Source organism: Rattus norvegicus, chromosome 13 (assembly GCF_036323735.1).
Source record: "Rattus norvegicus strain BN/NHsdMcwi chromosome 13, GRCr8, whole genome shotgun sequence".
Lineage (NCBI taxonomy): Eukaryota > Metazoa > Chordata > Mammalia > Rodentia > Muridae > Rattus > Rattus norvegicus.
The window spans coordinates 64,459,151-64,476,020 of NC_086031.1; the positions used below are offsets into that span (position 1 = coordinate 64,459,151).

The 16,870-nt window shown below is 38.8% G+C and overlaps 1 protein-coding gene across 1 annotated transcript in view; it reads right to left on the minus strand.

Moving 5' to 3' along the window:
* The window catches only part of Pla2g4a (phospholipase A2 group IVA), a 144,432-nt gene that overhangs the window by 31,230 nt on the left and 96,332 nt on the right, over window positions 1-16,870 (minus strand). Inside the window, exons 9-13 of the mRNA NM_133551.2 lie at window positions 13,753-13,975; window positions 12,229-12,343; window positions 5,168-5,305; window positions 4,980-5,072; window positions 1,028-1,099 (exon numbers count right to left, since the gene is read on the minus strand). Coding sequence (NP_598235.2) covers window positions 1,028-1,099; window positions 4,980-5,072; window positions 5,168-5,305; window positions 12,229-12,343; window positions 13,753-13,975 — 641 coding nt within the window. The remainder of the gene's footprint in view (window positions 1-1,027; window positions 1,100-4,979; window positions 5,073-5,167; window positions 5,306-12,228; window positions 12,344-13,752; window positions 13,976-16,870) is intronic.

The window sequence follows — 16,870 nt, forward strand, 5'->3', positions numbered from 1 at the left end:
TTGTCTTATAAAGAAATAAGAGCACCCTGGCCACGAAAAGAGAATCTTATTTTTAGTGATAATTGGAAGGAGAGGAAGACAAGCATCCCCTAATGCATACCAAGCCTGGGAGAATTCATTGTTTTGGACAAAGCAATCTTCTGCTTTCTAAACTCTAGACAATCATACTCAAATGGGAGAAGATTCTTCCAATTCTAAATGCTTTTTCATTCTCTCTCTCTCCCTCTCTCTCTCTCTCTCTCTCTCTCTCTCTCTCTCTCTCTCATCCTGTGTGTGTGTGTGTGTGTGTGTGTGTGTGTGTGTGTGTGTGTTTCAATTATTGAGTACATTTATATCAACTGCTTTGTTGGAAAGTTGTAATGGATATAATCCAATCTCCTCATATTTTTAATTAACAACAAATACCACAATGAAACAAATATCTCTGATCCTCACTCTCGTCCTCCTCACCTTCACCCTCATCTCAAACATCCTGGTGACCACTCTGACCTACACCAAACTGGTATCTAGCTGCCATGCCCCAATACAAACGAATCCCAGGTACCCAAAGGTCAAATTTGCAACAAGTCTTGATAATTTAACATATTTTACTACTGCATTCTTACTTAGAGATGGGTTACTGACCATCACGGAAAGCTAAGGAACAAGTTGACAGGCAGAACTTTCAGACAAGTGAACAACTATTTAACGCTAGTGATGATATTACACTAGCGTTAAAGTCACTGAACATATTCCCAAAGCCCACTTTCCACACTGAGGTACAGCGCGTCAATCGGGCTTTGAACAGAATTCAGTATCGCCACCACCTCAGACAAGCTCATCGGTTGTAATGCAAATATATATGAGGCATCAAAAGCAAGGGAAATATGTGATGCCTTTCATGTTCTATTCAACAGTCCTGTCTGCCACTGGTCAGGCCCCAATCTGACACTTCTCTCATCAGCGTGGAGAGACGTAGAGATGGGTTGGTTGGACAGTGCTCGCCCCTCCTCTGCTCAAACTGTCCCAGAAGCTCTTACTCTCTCACCTTTGGGTCCTTGGGCCTCGTCATCGCTGTCAGAGCTGTCGTTACTCACAATGTGCTTTGCTGTAATATTTTCTGTGGAAAGAAGACAAAATCATGGAGGCATCTCAGGGATCAAAATCACAACTAAATTTACTGGGCAGGTGAAGGAGTATCAGTGTGCGCCTTTACTTGCAGCACACAGTTGGAGGCAGGCAGATCTCTGTGAATTCAAGGCTGGCCTGGTTGTCAAATCCAGTCCCAAGCCAACCAGGGCTACATGGTGAGACTAGGTCTCATTCTTTTTCAACTATAAAGACGTGATCTGAGCAAAACAAAAGAAGGCAGTTACTTGTCTACATGGAACTTTAACCTTAGTGTTGTAATTGGAGACTTACCAGACTCCCTAGTTCTTAAAAAAAATGTATCAATAAATAATAAAATAATATCCCAGCAAACAAAAATAATTAGTGTAAATTTATCTATTCCTAGTTGTAAGGAAAGGGCTTTTATGAGTTCACTGCAACTTTAATAACTGTTTGATTACATTTTTAAGCAGTGTTTATGAAGAATAAAGGACACAAACCAGACCTACAAATGGTCTACTATACAGTGTCCAGAACATGAAGAACACGTATTCACTTCAATTAACCTCCGATTTTTGCCAACACTGAAACCATCTGTTGGTTTCCATTATGTGAATAATTTGTGGTCTTTTTTCAAAACATACTAAGACCAGCTATGAAAGCTAAGAGGCACTGCACAGCCTTAACGTGAACAAAGTGGTAAACGCTGATACAACCACCCATCATCCTTTTTCCAGGGGAAATGCATCTACTTTGAGAAACCTGACAATTATTCTCATGATTACTCTTTGCAGAAAAATTAGACTTTCTGTGGGTTCCTGCGAACTATTCTTCGTAGTGACTTTATCTTCTTCTTTGCTAGCAAATAGAAAAAAATTACTTTTCTTTATTCAATTTCAAAACACTCGATTTAAATTTAGCAATTGTACTCATAGAACAACTTGGGAAAATGTAAGCTCAAAAAAATAAATAAATAAAATAAAAAATAAAACAAGAAAAAAACAAAAAAAAAGGAAGGAAAAAGAAAAGAAAACCCAGGGGCATGGCATAAGACTTCCCATGTTTCTCTCCTTGTTTGTTAAACTCACATACATGGCAGGTGCATGGGAGTTACATAAAGGAAAACAGTAAATTCCTCAGAGGTTACATTTTACTTTTACTGGCATTAGATATGAATATAAAATTCAACAAAATAAAATACCCAAAAGCTAATGTGATTGCTCTTTTCCTATTATAACTGTGGCCGCAGCAATTATGTTGCATAGCAGAGGTGGGTGGCAAGAAAAGACTCACCCCAGCCGTCATATACTTTGGGTGTCCCTACGGCTGTGTATTCTTTTCTTTCCTTAAACATTCTCTCTTGTCTGTCTCTGTGGTTTCACTTTTGTTCTACTTTAGCAGGATTTGGTATGCTGATTTAAGAAAATTTCATCATTAGCTTTATAAGGATGTTTTCAGAGCTTGATTGGTTTTATCTGAACTCCTGTCTTTACATAGCTCATTTTAGTAGCAAAATTTTGTACATTTACCAAAAAAACCTCTTTGGGCAAGTAAATTATTTCATTTAAAGTTATTTAATTGGGGTCCAGTTCACCTTAAAACCTTTGCTAAGGTAACAGAGTAAAAGAACAGGCAAACAAGCCCCTTCTGGGTGCCCTTTAAAAAGGGAGACCCCGTTTAGTCAAAGGATGGAGTAGTACCCAGAAGTCCTGAGTCCCCTCAGTCACCTCTTCGGTTTCATTTCTGGAAACCCTTACATAATCTGAGGTAACATGCCTCCTGCTGACCAGTGGAGTCCAAGTACACAATATCCATTGCCCTCAGTCTGACACAAAACAGTCAGTGGCTAGACTGCTGGCCCCAAGGGGACTTCTCCACAGAGTTTTCTCAGCACTGTGCGCTGTAAACATCTTCCTTTTCCTTAGCCTGTGTCCATTGTCTCGCCCACCTTCTGATGTGTAATTTCAGCCCTATTCTCTTCCTGCCTTAGGAGGAAAAAAATAATAATTAACCTGAGTTATCAGGATTATTCAGTAGAGAAAGAAAACAGGAAGCAGGCCACCCAGCTTTTTAGAAACCTTCACGTAATTCAGAAAAGACTCCAGTGATTCAGAAAAGATTGTGTGGCTTCCATAAGCCTAAAGTTGAACAGGCCGTCCACCTGGGATGCCATTAAAATAAACCAAGCACGATTACCTCATCCCTATACTTGAGCTCAGGCTGATACAGAGCTTTCTGTAAAACTACGGTTAGGTGCCATCTTATGATCTTACGGTGGCTAACCCTGCTTTGTTGCTATTGTCAATATAGTATGGGGATCAAGTCCAGGGCTCCGCAAATGCTAGATAAGTACTCTACCACTAGGCTGCCTCCCAGTCCTTCCTCTTTATGTACTTTGATTCTACTCTAACCATGAAGAGGTGGTGACTCTGTATTAAAGATCACCTCTGGTTCCATTTTGCCCACCCCTTACCGTAGGGATGCTCGGATGACAGCAAGTACTACCAGCAACAACTATCCTTTCTGCTTGACTTCATGAGTATCTAGAAATAGTTGGTGCTGATGACATGGTACAGTCACTTTCTCTTAGGAATGATCTGAATGAACAAAGGATATTCTTAAAGAGAAGGCTAACGAATGCTTGCATGCCTTCTATGTAACTATCAACAACTGAAATAAATTCTCTCAGGAGGACAAACATTCCTACTTAAAGGACATGTGTGGCACTCCATGCCATGTTACAATTAGATTCTCTTCTGCACATAAAGCTTCATTATGTCAATAGCCATTGCCCGTGATAGCCAAAGGAAAAATAACATATTAGGGAAAACAAAAACAAAAACAGAAAAACCAAAAAAAAAAAAAAAAACACAGTAAACCTATTACATAAACACATTTTAAAAAAAGGATTGGTTATTTTGAAAACATTATTCTTTTTATTCCATGTCCTCCAAACAGATCTGTATGTTTTATGAACAGGGAAAGAAAAAAAAGGAGGTAATTATCCCCGATCCCTGATACACTAGCCCCAAATTCACTCATTCATTATTCTTGTTTGTTTTCTTTCTATGACAGGATTTCATGAGTCCTGAGGAATTCTCTGACTCTGGGTAGCCAAGGATGACCTTGAATCTCTCATCTTCCTATCACTGTCTCGTGAGTACTGGAATTACAGACTTGTGCTCCATGCCTAGTTTATGTTCCTGGGGACCGAAGGCAGGATTTTGCAGGGTATCAAGTGCTCTATCAATTGAACCACATCCTTGTCCCAAAAACTTTAACACAGCTTTCAATGACTTCTTCCCCAAGTCCATCAAAACACAGTGCTTACTGGATATAGATCACAAGCCTCTAGGCAAGTCATTAATGTATACTCTACTTTTCTTTGTAAGGCAAATTTATTCACCCAGGAAAACATATTCCTAGAGTACTATTTTAATAATGAATATAAGCCACTAGTTCACCTAGAGGTTGTCTACTTTTTAAAGATTTACAACACTCATTTTTCAATTATCACAGGATGCTTGATTTAAAGAAAACCATTCATTTTAGCTTACAAGACATGACTTCATTTGTCTGCCTTTTCCTTTTGCTGTTGTAGTGTGAATTAGTATCATAAAATAGGCTAGAGAAGAATAGGGTTGCCCCGGTACAAGCTATTCTTAGGAACAAGGAGTGCTCTTTGTAAACTTCTCAACTACAATGCCATAACAGTACTTAAATAATTTGGACATGAGTTTTAGGAAATGCTTAAATTATTTCAATAAAGTAAGATACATTTAGAATTAAAATCCTTATAAGATTTAATGGTCTCCACATATATGTGTGTGATTTATCAGTATAGTTAACTATCAGTGTAGCTTTTCATCAGCCCAGGCCTTTTACAGTACCTAATTCCTCCTCCATTGTAGAACCTTTATTCTGTGAGCCAGAAACTCCCAAAACTCTGTTGAACAGTATAGAAAAGGCACTGCCCCAGACACCTAAAACAAAGGAGAAACACAGAGTAACTTAAAATGCATCCAGATTTAAAACAGTTGAGAAAGAGGGAGGGAAGGGGAGGGTGTTAATCACTTACCCATTAAGAAATGCAAGGGGTTTTCTTCATATTTTTTTACAACTGTTCCCATAAAAAATTTGCTTCCAAACAGGTCAGGAGTCATAAAGGTACCATATTTTGCCATGCCAATTTCGTATGGACTAAATTCTACCCAATCTAAAAGCATTTTAGAAACAAGACACTTCATTAATAAAAAAGTGACATAGTAACACACGTAGTCAATAATGGCTTTAACAGCACCATGATTAATTGATTAATTTTACTTATTTAAGCTATTTTTAAAAATTAACCAATCCCTACTAAGTAAATGACACTGTGTAGTGATAGAGGAAGAAAAACAGATGAAAAGGACAATATAAAAAGTTCCCTTCCAATTGGCACACAACGAATACCTTTTTTCTATAAAAGCTCAGACTTCTTTTCAGTCTTAAATTTAAGACTGTAAAAATTTAAGTCTAACTCAGACATAAAATCCACTAAGGAGACTAAAGAAATCAAACTCTTTATAGTGAATCAAACCTCTAATAAAATGGGGTCCAATGCCCGGTACCTTTATTCAACTTTTTTTCTGCTAATCATTTGTTCTAAAGACCCAACCATAATGCCAAAACATGATTCTGATTTCTTAGCAAAGATATCAAGACCGGCACAGTTAGGCACACTGCACGACAGCAGCACTGGAGGCAGACAGTCTGGCAGCCACCCTAAGTTGAGGCTCACTAACTGTGCTCATAACCTCAATAAATCGCCTATCTCCTCCGGTTCTAATTCCCTAATCTTTTTTTTTCGAGATTCATAAATGTATTCTTTGTTCCAGTTAGACAGCTCTGATATGTTATTATATAGTAACAGGTGAAGCCCAATAGCTGATGCTTGTCCTCTATACAGTTCTTTCTCACCTTGTCACCATGAGGCTTTCTTTTTTTTTTTTTAATTTATTTAATACGTAATAATAATTCTTTAGTTTCCGGGCAAACATCCCCCTCCCCCCTCCCCTTACTTATGGGTGTTCCCCTCCCAACCCTCCCCCCATTGCCGCCCTCCCCCCAACAGTCTAGTTCACTGGGGGTTCAGTCTTAGCAGGACCCAGGGCTTCCCCTTCCACTGGTGCTCTTACTAGGATATTCATTGCTACCTATGAGGTCAGAGTCCAGGGTCAGTCCATGCATAGTATTTAGGTAGTGGCTTAGTCCCTGGAAGCTCTGGTTGCTTGGCATTGTTGTACATATGGGGTCTCGAGCCCCTTCAAGCTCTTCCAGTTCTTTCTCTGATTCCTTCAACGGGGGTCCTTTTCTCAGTTTAGTGGTTTGCTGCTGGCATTCGCCTCTGTATTTGCTGTATTCTGGCTGTGTCTCTCAGGAGAGATCTACATCCGGCTCCTGTCGGTCTGCACTTCTTTGCTTCATCCATCTTGTCTAATTGGGTGTCTGTATATGTATGGGCCACATGTGGGGCAGGCTCTGAATGGGAGTTCCTTCAGTCTCTGTTTTAATCTTTGCCTCTCTCTTCCCTGCCAAGGGTATTCTTGTTCCCCTTTTAGAGAAGGAGTGAAGCATTCACATTTTGATCATCCGTCTTGAGTTTCATTTGTTCTAGGCATCTAGGGTAATTCAAACATTTGGGCTAATAGCCACTTATCAGTGAGTGCATACCATGTATGTCTTTCTGTGTTTGGGTTAGCTCACTCAGGATGATATTTTCCAGTTCCAACCATTTGCCTACGTAATTCCCTAATCTTAACATGAATAAAATCAGTTGATGATTTGTAAGATTAAAGTCCCAGTGAATTAAGAAATGTAGGAAGCATAGGGGAAGCCATGGAATACACTTAATAGCAGCCATTGTAATATTTGTGGTCTGCCCAGGGCATCCCCGTGTCTAATTGTGATCTACATTTTAATGAATCCAAAAAGAATGTTTGGGATCTGACTCTTGCTTTCCATACTTACTGCTCCTTTTGGCTTCCTTTCTTAGCACCACTGTGCACAGCGCCAATCTTACTTTAACATCTTTTATGACTTAACATGATAGCTCACGTCTGAAAAGCCAAGTGCTGTATGGTCTATCCTGAGACATGTTTAGAAATAACATCATCACCGTACTACACAGAATGCTGTTCCCTCTCCCCGGATCTCCATGGTGACTTCCTAAAATGTCCCAACCCTCTCCTTTCCCTCAGTGTTCCCCATCCTGATTCCCGCCTAACTAGGATCAAAATAAACATAGGGAAACAGAAATCACAGTACACCAATGCCAACTGAGGGCCTTCTAAAGCTGCCTCCTTATGCTCTGAATTGAAAGACAGCCTACTCTCCATCTGCCCAGTTTGAACAGTCTCCCATCAACTTTTCTATCACACACCCTGACTATGAAAGCTCTCTTGCTATTCCTCAGAAATCAAGGCCATTTTCTCAAGGTCCTCTCCTTGCTCTTCTCTTCTGCAATTAATTGCTTCTTTCTATCTGGAGCTGGAGGTCATTATTAGGAATTCTTTATAAAACCCCAACATCACTTAGCCCCATCTCAACTCCTAATCTTACCCCACCTCTGTTTTGCTCAGTTTATTTTTGTGAGATGATATTGTCTCCAATATATTATTCAATAACCAAAGTGCAAACGATCACAACAATCACAAGCTCTTTTGTGGTAACACTTGATCTGAACTCACTTTGGGAAAGGGTATTCTTCCTGTATTAGCTATCTCAGTCAAAATGGTGACCCCTCCTATTTGACAAATGCCAGGCTGTTTGATTATGGGACTCCATGGGGATAGTGAACCATATCAACTATGAGCACAACGTTAACTTTCACGCATTTGAACCTCCAAGAAGAATGTTATCGTTTAAGAAAACAATCCTACTTCGCCTGTACTGTTTACTCAAGGGAAAACACTAGCGTCTTTCAAAAAGGAAGTTGTAAAATCATAGTTGTGATGGATAGCATGGTTCATTCAAGTCTAAGCTGAATGGTGCCTCAACACACACTCCAAATGACAGAGGCCTATTTTAGACTGAGGAATGTGGCATTGGTGAGACCAGACTAGCAGTGAGGCAGAGGATACCTGGCAAACTCCTATGTCAGTGTTTCAATTTCTAATACTGTCTTGGGACCTCATGTGAATTTCCTCTTTCCCTTAACTTTGATTGATCCCTCCTTAATTGCTTTATGGGCTTATACATCATGATGACAGACATCTTGAAAAGCTCAGATCTCCCCTCCACCCCTTGCTGAAGGCTCCCTCTTGTTATTCAGCCCCAGTTCTCCAGCTACTGACTCATAAATTTCAATTTCAGCCTTGCTCTCTACCCCCTGTACCCCCATCTGCTCACTCCCACTTCCTGCTCAGGACTACATTCAGATGCTCTATCATCACCTCCCACTGGCCCTGTCTGAAAAAATTACCTTCCCTCCTCTCCTACTTATTTGGTAAACTACATTATCACAGCCCAGACAACTGCGCTATTGATTGACCAATTCCCTGATTGCTAAAAACTTTGACCCCGTGAAAGCTGTCATCATAGTGGACTGACCTTGAACATCTTCCTACTTGTTTCTTTCTTGAAAAGTGTCTTCCCGGCCTCAAGATCTCATCCCAGTGATTCAATTTGAATTTGAAAATAAGAATCATCTCTTCTTCTACTGTCTTTCCCTTCCAGTTACCAAGAGGCTTTGAAAATTTTTTTTAAAGATTTATTCTTTTGTGTATGACTGTTCTGCCTACATGTATGTATGCGTAGTACATGTATGCCTGCTAGAAAAAGCTCCAGAAAAAGTTTTAGGCTCCTCTGAAACTGGAAGTGAGGATGATTGTTAGTCACTGTGTAGATACTGGAACCTAACCCAGGTCTTTTCCAAGAAAATCAAGTGTTTTTAATTGTTGAGCCATCTCTCTAGGCCCTCAAAAAAAAAATAGCAAGAAAAACTTTTGCAAAAACACTAGCCTACTAATTTAATTGCCCATCCCCAAAACAACAATTTCCCATTATCATAAAGTTAAGTAAAGACAGCTGGAGAGCAAATGGTTCCTAACTCAGCACTAAAGCATTTCTCATAGAGATTTAGTCTCCACCAAGGTGTGCTTAAGTCCTAGGCTCCAGAATGGGGAGCTCAAGAGTTTTAGTGACTCCCTAGAATACACCTTTTTTTTAATAAATATTTCTATACGGTTCCTATTCAAAGATGACTTTTGCCTCTAGTCTAACTTGAATCCTATTTCAATCATAGTATAGTATTTAGTATAGTATTTTTATGATTATACTAAAGATATGCAATGTTATCCTATGTCATATCTATACACCCCAACAATTATATTTTAGATGTACATTGTTCATCTGCCCAGGTTTTTAGTTTTGAGCCTTCAATGAGATTATACTTTTGGAAGAAAGACAATGGATTTGAGAACTATGGTTTTGATCCTAAAAGTTAGCATAAGACAGGGCATGGTGGTATATCTCTGTAATCCCCACAACTTGGAAATTTAAGGCAGGTAACATGAGATGCACAGCAAGACCTTGTCTCAAAATTGATTAATTCATCATGATATCTAGTCTGTAGCCATAAGTCATACTCAGCACATGTAATTTATTCACCCATGGGAAAGTCTTAAATGTAGTTTTAAATCTTAGAAATGGAACACAGTGGAGGAGTCAGACAATTTAATGGTTTAAACACTAATATTCATTTGTTGAAAACCTTCCAAAGGAAAAATCGTCTAAAGATATTCCAAGAAGGAAGATAAACATTCTCTGGTATTTGTGAAGCAGTTTTTGATAAACTTCTCTTAGCTGGTTGGGTTTGTCAGCATTCTAGAAAATAATTCACTGGTTATTTCAGCCTTTCTGTTCTGTATGAAAAAGCATTTTTAAATAATAAACATAAGACATGTTTTTGCTCTTCTTTCTTTCTTTGCTAATTACTTGAGTCAAGCTACTTGAAAAGTCACGATATGCAACTCAGAACATCTTATCTAAGCACAAGATTCCCATAGCTAATGGAAGACACAACTTGACCCTCCTTATCACGGAGGCTTAGCAATGAAGGTTAATGGCATATAGCATCTCAGAGCGTCATATCTAGATCAGACTCATCCAGACTGACGATAAAAGGAAGCTGTGCCATTAGTGTCCACATAACTATGTGTTCTTATTGTAGTTAATTTTTTTCCTTGCCAACGACTGTCAACTAAAATCTCAGAGAAAACAGTTGACCCTGTGAAAAAGGTCATTCTATTATTGTAAGAACAATCATAGAATATGTATTTCCCCAACTGTCAGTTTTATGCATAAACCAGGAGTTGTCATTGTAACTCCTTCCACATGGTAAAGGTAATGACTAATAATGTTTAAAACAGTGAGGGAAATAAGCCTGAGAGAGATTAAATGACCTGCCAGTCAGATTTCAGCATAGAAGCCAAGGCTGACGAATTAGACTCTCATGCTCTTCTGGTCTTACCTCAATGCCTATGGGGTAATGATTTCTCCAGCTGCCTCAAGCTCTCACTAGAATGTGAATGCTAAAGTATCAGCCGGTCCCCAAAATTCCAAGTCTCCTCCAAAAAAGTAACTGTAGAGGGGCTGTATATCATCATAGCACTTAATTCCTTCATATAATAAAGCCTCATCCCTGATGAACTACATCCTGGTCAAAGCTGTGGTTCTTAGTGCTGTTAGGTATAAATGCTTACTCCGAATAGATGCCTCCATCCCATCATTGACAGCCCAGTAACTAAATTCACCTTTATATACAAAATGCTATTTGCCCTCAAGATCTCGAAGACTGAGTTTTTTTATCCAACTTTTAGAGAACACTCAAATTTGTTAAAATGTCCCAGAGATTTCATTAGGGTTCGCCACTGATTGAAGTATTTCCTATATTTTATCACAGGCATTTGTCAAAACATTGTGAAACAATGAAGGAAAGAATGTAGGCGACAAGACGCTGATGGCAGTATACCCAAGGATAAGTGTGGTCCTTTGCCATCTCTTTGATGCTTACTGTAAATTTCCCAAAGAAATGACAAGCTCTTCTAGACAAGAACAATGTGCTTGGGAGAGGGGTGACCCTGAAAGCCCGTCAAATCTGCCTCCCAACTAGGTCAGTAAACAGACAATATGAGGTTATTAAAAGAACAAAGGCTTTACAAAATCAGCTCTCAGTTCTGCTGTGCACTGGGCTCATGGTGATTATACAAATCACACAGTGTTCCTACGGTTTTACTTGCTTTCCTGTGAAGCCAAGTTAAAAAATGCTTACCTCCCTGGGATCCACTAAGCGTGAATTAAAACCATAAATGTAAATAGTTCTTTCTGGAAGCCACAAGCACAATAAACATTTTGATTCACATCGTTAATAAATTCTTATACACTAGTGAACAAATCACCTTTTTTATATAAACTATTAAATATTCTTGAATGAGAGGATTTAGCTAAGAAAAATAAAAGGAGAGACATAAATTACAAAAGAATTAATGGACTTATATGTGCTAATCTGTAGTTGTTTTTTAACAAGAAGTTACTGAGTGATGTGTCCCTACATCCAGTCCGTGACATCCCTGCACTGTCCATGAAGCAGCTGGGTCTCTGAGTCCCCAGAGACATGATGGACTTTCACAGCACCCAAGAACTGAAGCTATACATGACAGGAGTAGAACCATACTCATTAGAGGCAAGGCATTTTGCTTTTCAGTCCCAAGAACTGACACTATACAGGACATGAGTAGAACCATATTCCTTAGAGGTGAGGCATTTTGCTTTTAGTCAGAAGTATAAGCATGGTTTAAGAACACCAGGCACCATATTATCTGCAGACATCAGAAAGGGGATCATTCAGTAACTGACTTCTTGAAGCACTACCTTCCAGTTCTCTCACTTAAAAGAAGGGGCATCAGATAGAGTTTGGCGGGATACTACTTTTGAACCAGAAAAATCACTTAACTTAATACAGTTTTTTATATTTTCAAACAGTCCCGGGTTACAGAAAATGTATTATGATTAGCAACTGAAATTGATTATGGCTTTGTCTGTAAATAAAAATCACTAGAACTCTCCATTTCGAGGGATGTTGTGATAACTGGAACATACCGGCAAACATCAGCTCTGACACGTCCGGTTTGACATGGAGACAGGTGAAGAGAGGCAGAGGACACCGGGCGGCGCTGACCTTTTCCTTCAAGCTACTCAAGGTCGTACTCATTCTCTGTTCACACACACACACAAAAAGAATAAGGTGGCTTTAAATACATAGACATGGACACAGATAAAAGCTATTTGAAATAATATGTCTAACCAAATCGCTTGCCTTTTTATAATGAAACGAAGTCCTATTATTTCTGGCAATCTGTGGTCTCGATTAGACAACAGAAAGAAAGCTCCCTGGAAATAGATGTCTGTATTCTAAAACAATTGAATCTCTGGGGACTGTGTCAACATTTGAAGTGGGGGAAGATTTGGCAGCTATAGTTCTGGGAACTAATTCTCTCAGCTGGTGTCCCTGGCACAGGTTGTCCCGTCTCTCCTGCTTTATCTTCAGATGAAATGTCACCCTCTGGTGACACATCAAGTACATTTGTTTCCTATGATCCATTTCCTTATTTGACTCTTACTAGGCAAAGAGTATTTTTTCTACCACTTCTATTATTTTAAAATATGAATATAAAAAGTAAAATATGCATATGTATATTATCTGTGTGTGGATATATGCATGTGAGTGTAGGTGTTCATAAAGGCCAGAGGTATCGGCTCCTCCTAAAGCTGGAGTTACAGGCAGTTGTGCGCTGCCAGATGTAGGTGCTGACTACTGAACTCACATCCCCCTCAAAAGCAATGCATAGTCTTACCATCTCACCTAAATATTACTTTTTTTATTGGATATATTTCTTTATTTACATTTCAAATTTTATTCCTTTTCCTACTTTCCTATCCATAAGCCCTCTAACCCACCTCCCTCCCCCATAAGAGTGTTACCCCCACTCACCCTCCCTTACAGCCCTCCCACCCCGACATTCCCCTACACTGGGGGTCCAACCTTGGCAGGATCAAAAGCTTCCCCTTCCACTGGTGCCCCAATAAGGCCATCCTCTGCTACATATGCAGTTGGAGCCCTGGGTCAGTCCATGTACAATCTTTGGGTAGTGGTTTAGTCCCTGGAAGCTCTGGTTGGTTGGCATTGTTGTTCTTATGGGGTTGCAAGCCCCTTCAGCTCTTTCAATCCTTCCTCTAATTCCCCCAAATGGGGTCCTGTTCTCAGTTCAGTGGTTGGCTGCTAGCATTGACCTCTGTAGTTGACATGGTCTGGTTGTGTCTCAATTTTATTCAATGTCCTACCACTCCAGAGGGGAATGGCTGTGAAATTTGACTTTTCCAAAGGACAATATAAAAGTTCTTCCCCATGTCAAACTGAAAATAGTTTAAGTTAGTTGGTGATGGACACTGGTTTGCAGTGAAGAACTGTAACATCCGGCAGAGAGGACATGTTTAGCACATACACTACTGAAGAAATAAGTTGAGCAAAGTAGATTGTACAAAAATCTACTTTGGTGCCAAACATCATACATAATCTACATCGCCTACTACAATTAAAGGGATTATCACTTGATGACAACTTACATTTTGAATTAGTGTTTCTCCTATTAACATTCCAAAGATGTCAGTAAAGGTGACAGGTTGGCCAGAACTTTTCTTCTTCCATAAAGACTCAACATATCTTTTAACTTTCTGTGGCGTAAGAAGTAAGAGAGGGTTGTGGCTAACATTTTTCATTAGCTCTTCATTAATCTCCTCAGGACCTTTCTCTGGAAAATCAGGGTGGGAGTACAAGGTTGACATGTACCTGTAAAGAAAGCAAAGCCTCATTGGTAAAAATAACAGGCATTCCTTAGAAGGCCTACAAAGAAATCAAGCATTCTTCACCACAAGATAAAGAATAGTAGATAGATTTGACTAAATCCTCCGTTTGGTTGAAAGTAGCAATTATCTAAGAACCAAAGAAGTAATTATGATTGACCTGCTCTGCAAGGGAAGCAATTTAGGAGGGAAATGAATTTGGAAGCGCAATAGAGACACTTCTTAGTTGTCAGAAAAGGACAGCCAGACCTACTACCCACAGGTCTGCCAAGAATGATTGTCCTTATCATACTTACTGGACATGGATGACAACACTTTTGACTCATGTGTAAACTGACCTTTCTGGGTAGAAAAGCAGTCAGGAACTGGATAATCTCACTGTCCATGAGGATGACCTACATGGAGACACTGCTGTCTGCTACTATGGATGCTTGGTACTTGTCACGAATGTTTTTCTTTCTTTCTCCACTCTTTCCTTCATTTCCTTTCTCTCTTTTTAAAATTGTGCACTAGCCAACTATTTAAAATTCAAATTCTACATGGAGCACAGGTTTGAATTTTAAATAGTAGAAGAGTATGAAGAGTAGAATTCTGAGGAGTATGAACCTGAGTTGAACATCCTGAAGGAGAATAAGACCTCCCTACCAGATGATGCCTGTTGGCCACCAGATGTTTGGCCACTTCAAGTGATACCAAAAATTCACCATAAGCCTTTGATTTATTAACCAGATAAGGATCGTTCTGTTACTAGTCTCTCTGCTGCTATTCAAAATGTCTAGCACTGTAGACATCAAATGGACAGATTCTTTACTTATCTGTCTCCATTAATAAATTCTGGGAAAATAAAGGTTTATTATTACGATTTTCAGTCTCAGTGGATAATCTGACATACACAGACAAAATAAAGTACAGTGGAAGACACTCTGCCATTCCACCCAAACAAATCCATAAAATAATACAGATTTTCATTTCTATGTGTACCACCATGGCTTCTCTTCTCTTTAGAAAGGAAAGCCTAACTCCTACTGAGACTCTGTTTAGGCACTATTTGGGATAAATACTCCTAGTTCACCCTTAAAGAGTCACATGGCTTTCAAATATTCTGTCTTAAAAATAAAGAAAGAAGTAATCTGTCAGTAAGATGTTCATATAAACAATTAATAAAAGAAGTAGAATTTAAAACATATCCAATCTTCTGGTAAGCTTTATTATTTTTTTCATTGATTGGTTACTGTTTGTTTTATTTTTTAGGGTCTCTTTCTTATGTAGCTCTAGCTGTCTTAAAACTTACAAGGAAGACTAAACTGACCTCAAACTCACCCCTGTCTCTGTTTCCTAAATGCTGGGATTAAAGGCATTCATCACCATGGCTGGTTTGTTAGGTTTGTTGAGACATGGTCTAACTAGATAGCCTAGACCAGCCTTGAATTTCTAAAGCTACTCCCAATGCCTCCAAAGTGTAGGCTTTAGATTATAATGAATTTACAAGATCTTGGTCTTTACTGAACAAAATCATTCTCACTAAATAGTCAATTAGAATGTCCTTTTGAATGCAGAGTTTCTTATAAACAAGCTAAAATATAATAGATTGGAAAATAAATCAATGAAAAAAGAATGAAAGATCATAGACAAAAAAGGATGCCCAACAACAAAAAAAGAAAAACCACTGAACTATTTTGATCATATGAACTAAATTTATAACTCCCCCAACACCTGGTACAGAAACGTCATCAAAAACTTACCTTGAACTCTGGTTAGTACAATCATCAAACAACTATAAAAGTACAACATAGAGCACTTAAAGATACAGTCTCCATGCACTTAGGTAATTATCCAAAAGTCTACATCATGATTCACACACATTAATGAGAACCCAAATTTCTGATCCTGTTAAGCTTTAATAAACACACATGTAGCTATAGTGGTTTATATTTGAGGACATCACAATATTTGAAAATAAATCACCCTTTTGAGACTGTAACGTGCTCAGCTCTGAAAATATTCAGAACATAGCTCACTCTTTATGAAAGTTTTAAAAAGAAATTCTTCGTTTTACTACCAAGAATAGTTGCGTATTTAGCTCAATGGTAGAACAATTGGCTAGCCTGTATGAGACTCAGTTAAATTCCCAACACCAAAACAAAACAAAGAAAAAATCAACACACATTACTAAGAATAACTGTACTTCCCCAAAGGTGCCTGTAACTTATTAAAATTTGTATTATTTACCTTCACACAGACTGCATGGTTTTGAAGTCAGGGAAGCTCTGCTCTAAAGTGTCACATGCCCACAAAGGTTACTATTATAGAACCCATTTTCTTTTTTTATTATTATTTTTATTAACTTGAGTATTTCTTATATACATTTCGAGTGTTATTCCCTTTCCCGGTTTCCGGGCAAACATCCCCCTCCCCCCTCCCCTTCCTTATGGGTGTTCCTCTCCCCACCCTCCCCCCCTTGCCGCCCTCCCCCCAACAGTCTAGTAGAACCCATTTTCTTACTTCAAACCACATTTCTCTTTCTTTCATCCCTATATTTAATGGAACCAATTTAGTCTGTTTCATGACATAGAACATTAAGTCTGTCCCTGAATGAGACGAGGTAGATGTGAGTAAGGCCAGCAAAGCTTCTCATCGGGACTCAGTTGAGTCACAGAATGATTTAAAAAAAAGAAAAAAGTGAAAAGAGTTTGATGTGGTTATTCTATCACTGGAAATTGTCATTCCTTACTGTACACTGACAGATATAATTACCCAAATTCTATGTACATTGCATTACAACTTCTTCATCTATATTTAGCGAATTGCGAATGAATCAATATGAAGTATTCTTCCCAAAGGCTCTCTCCTTCCTTGTATTTCCCTCAACATTAATCTATCC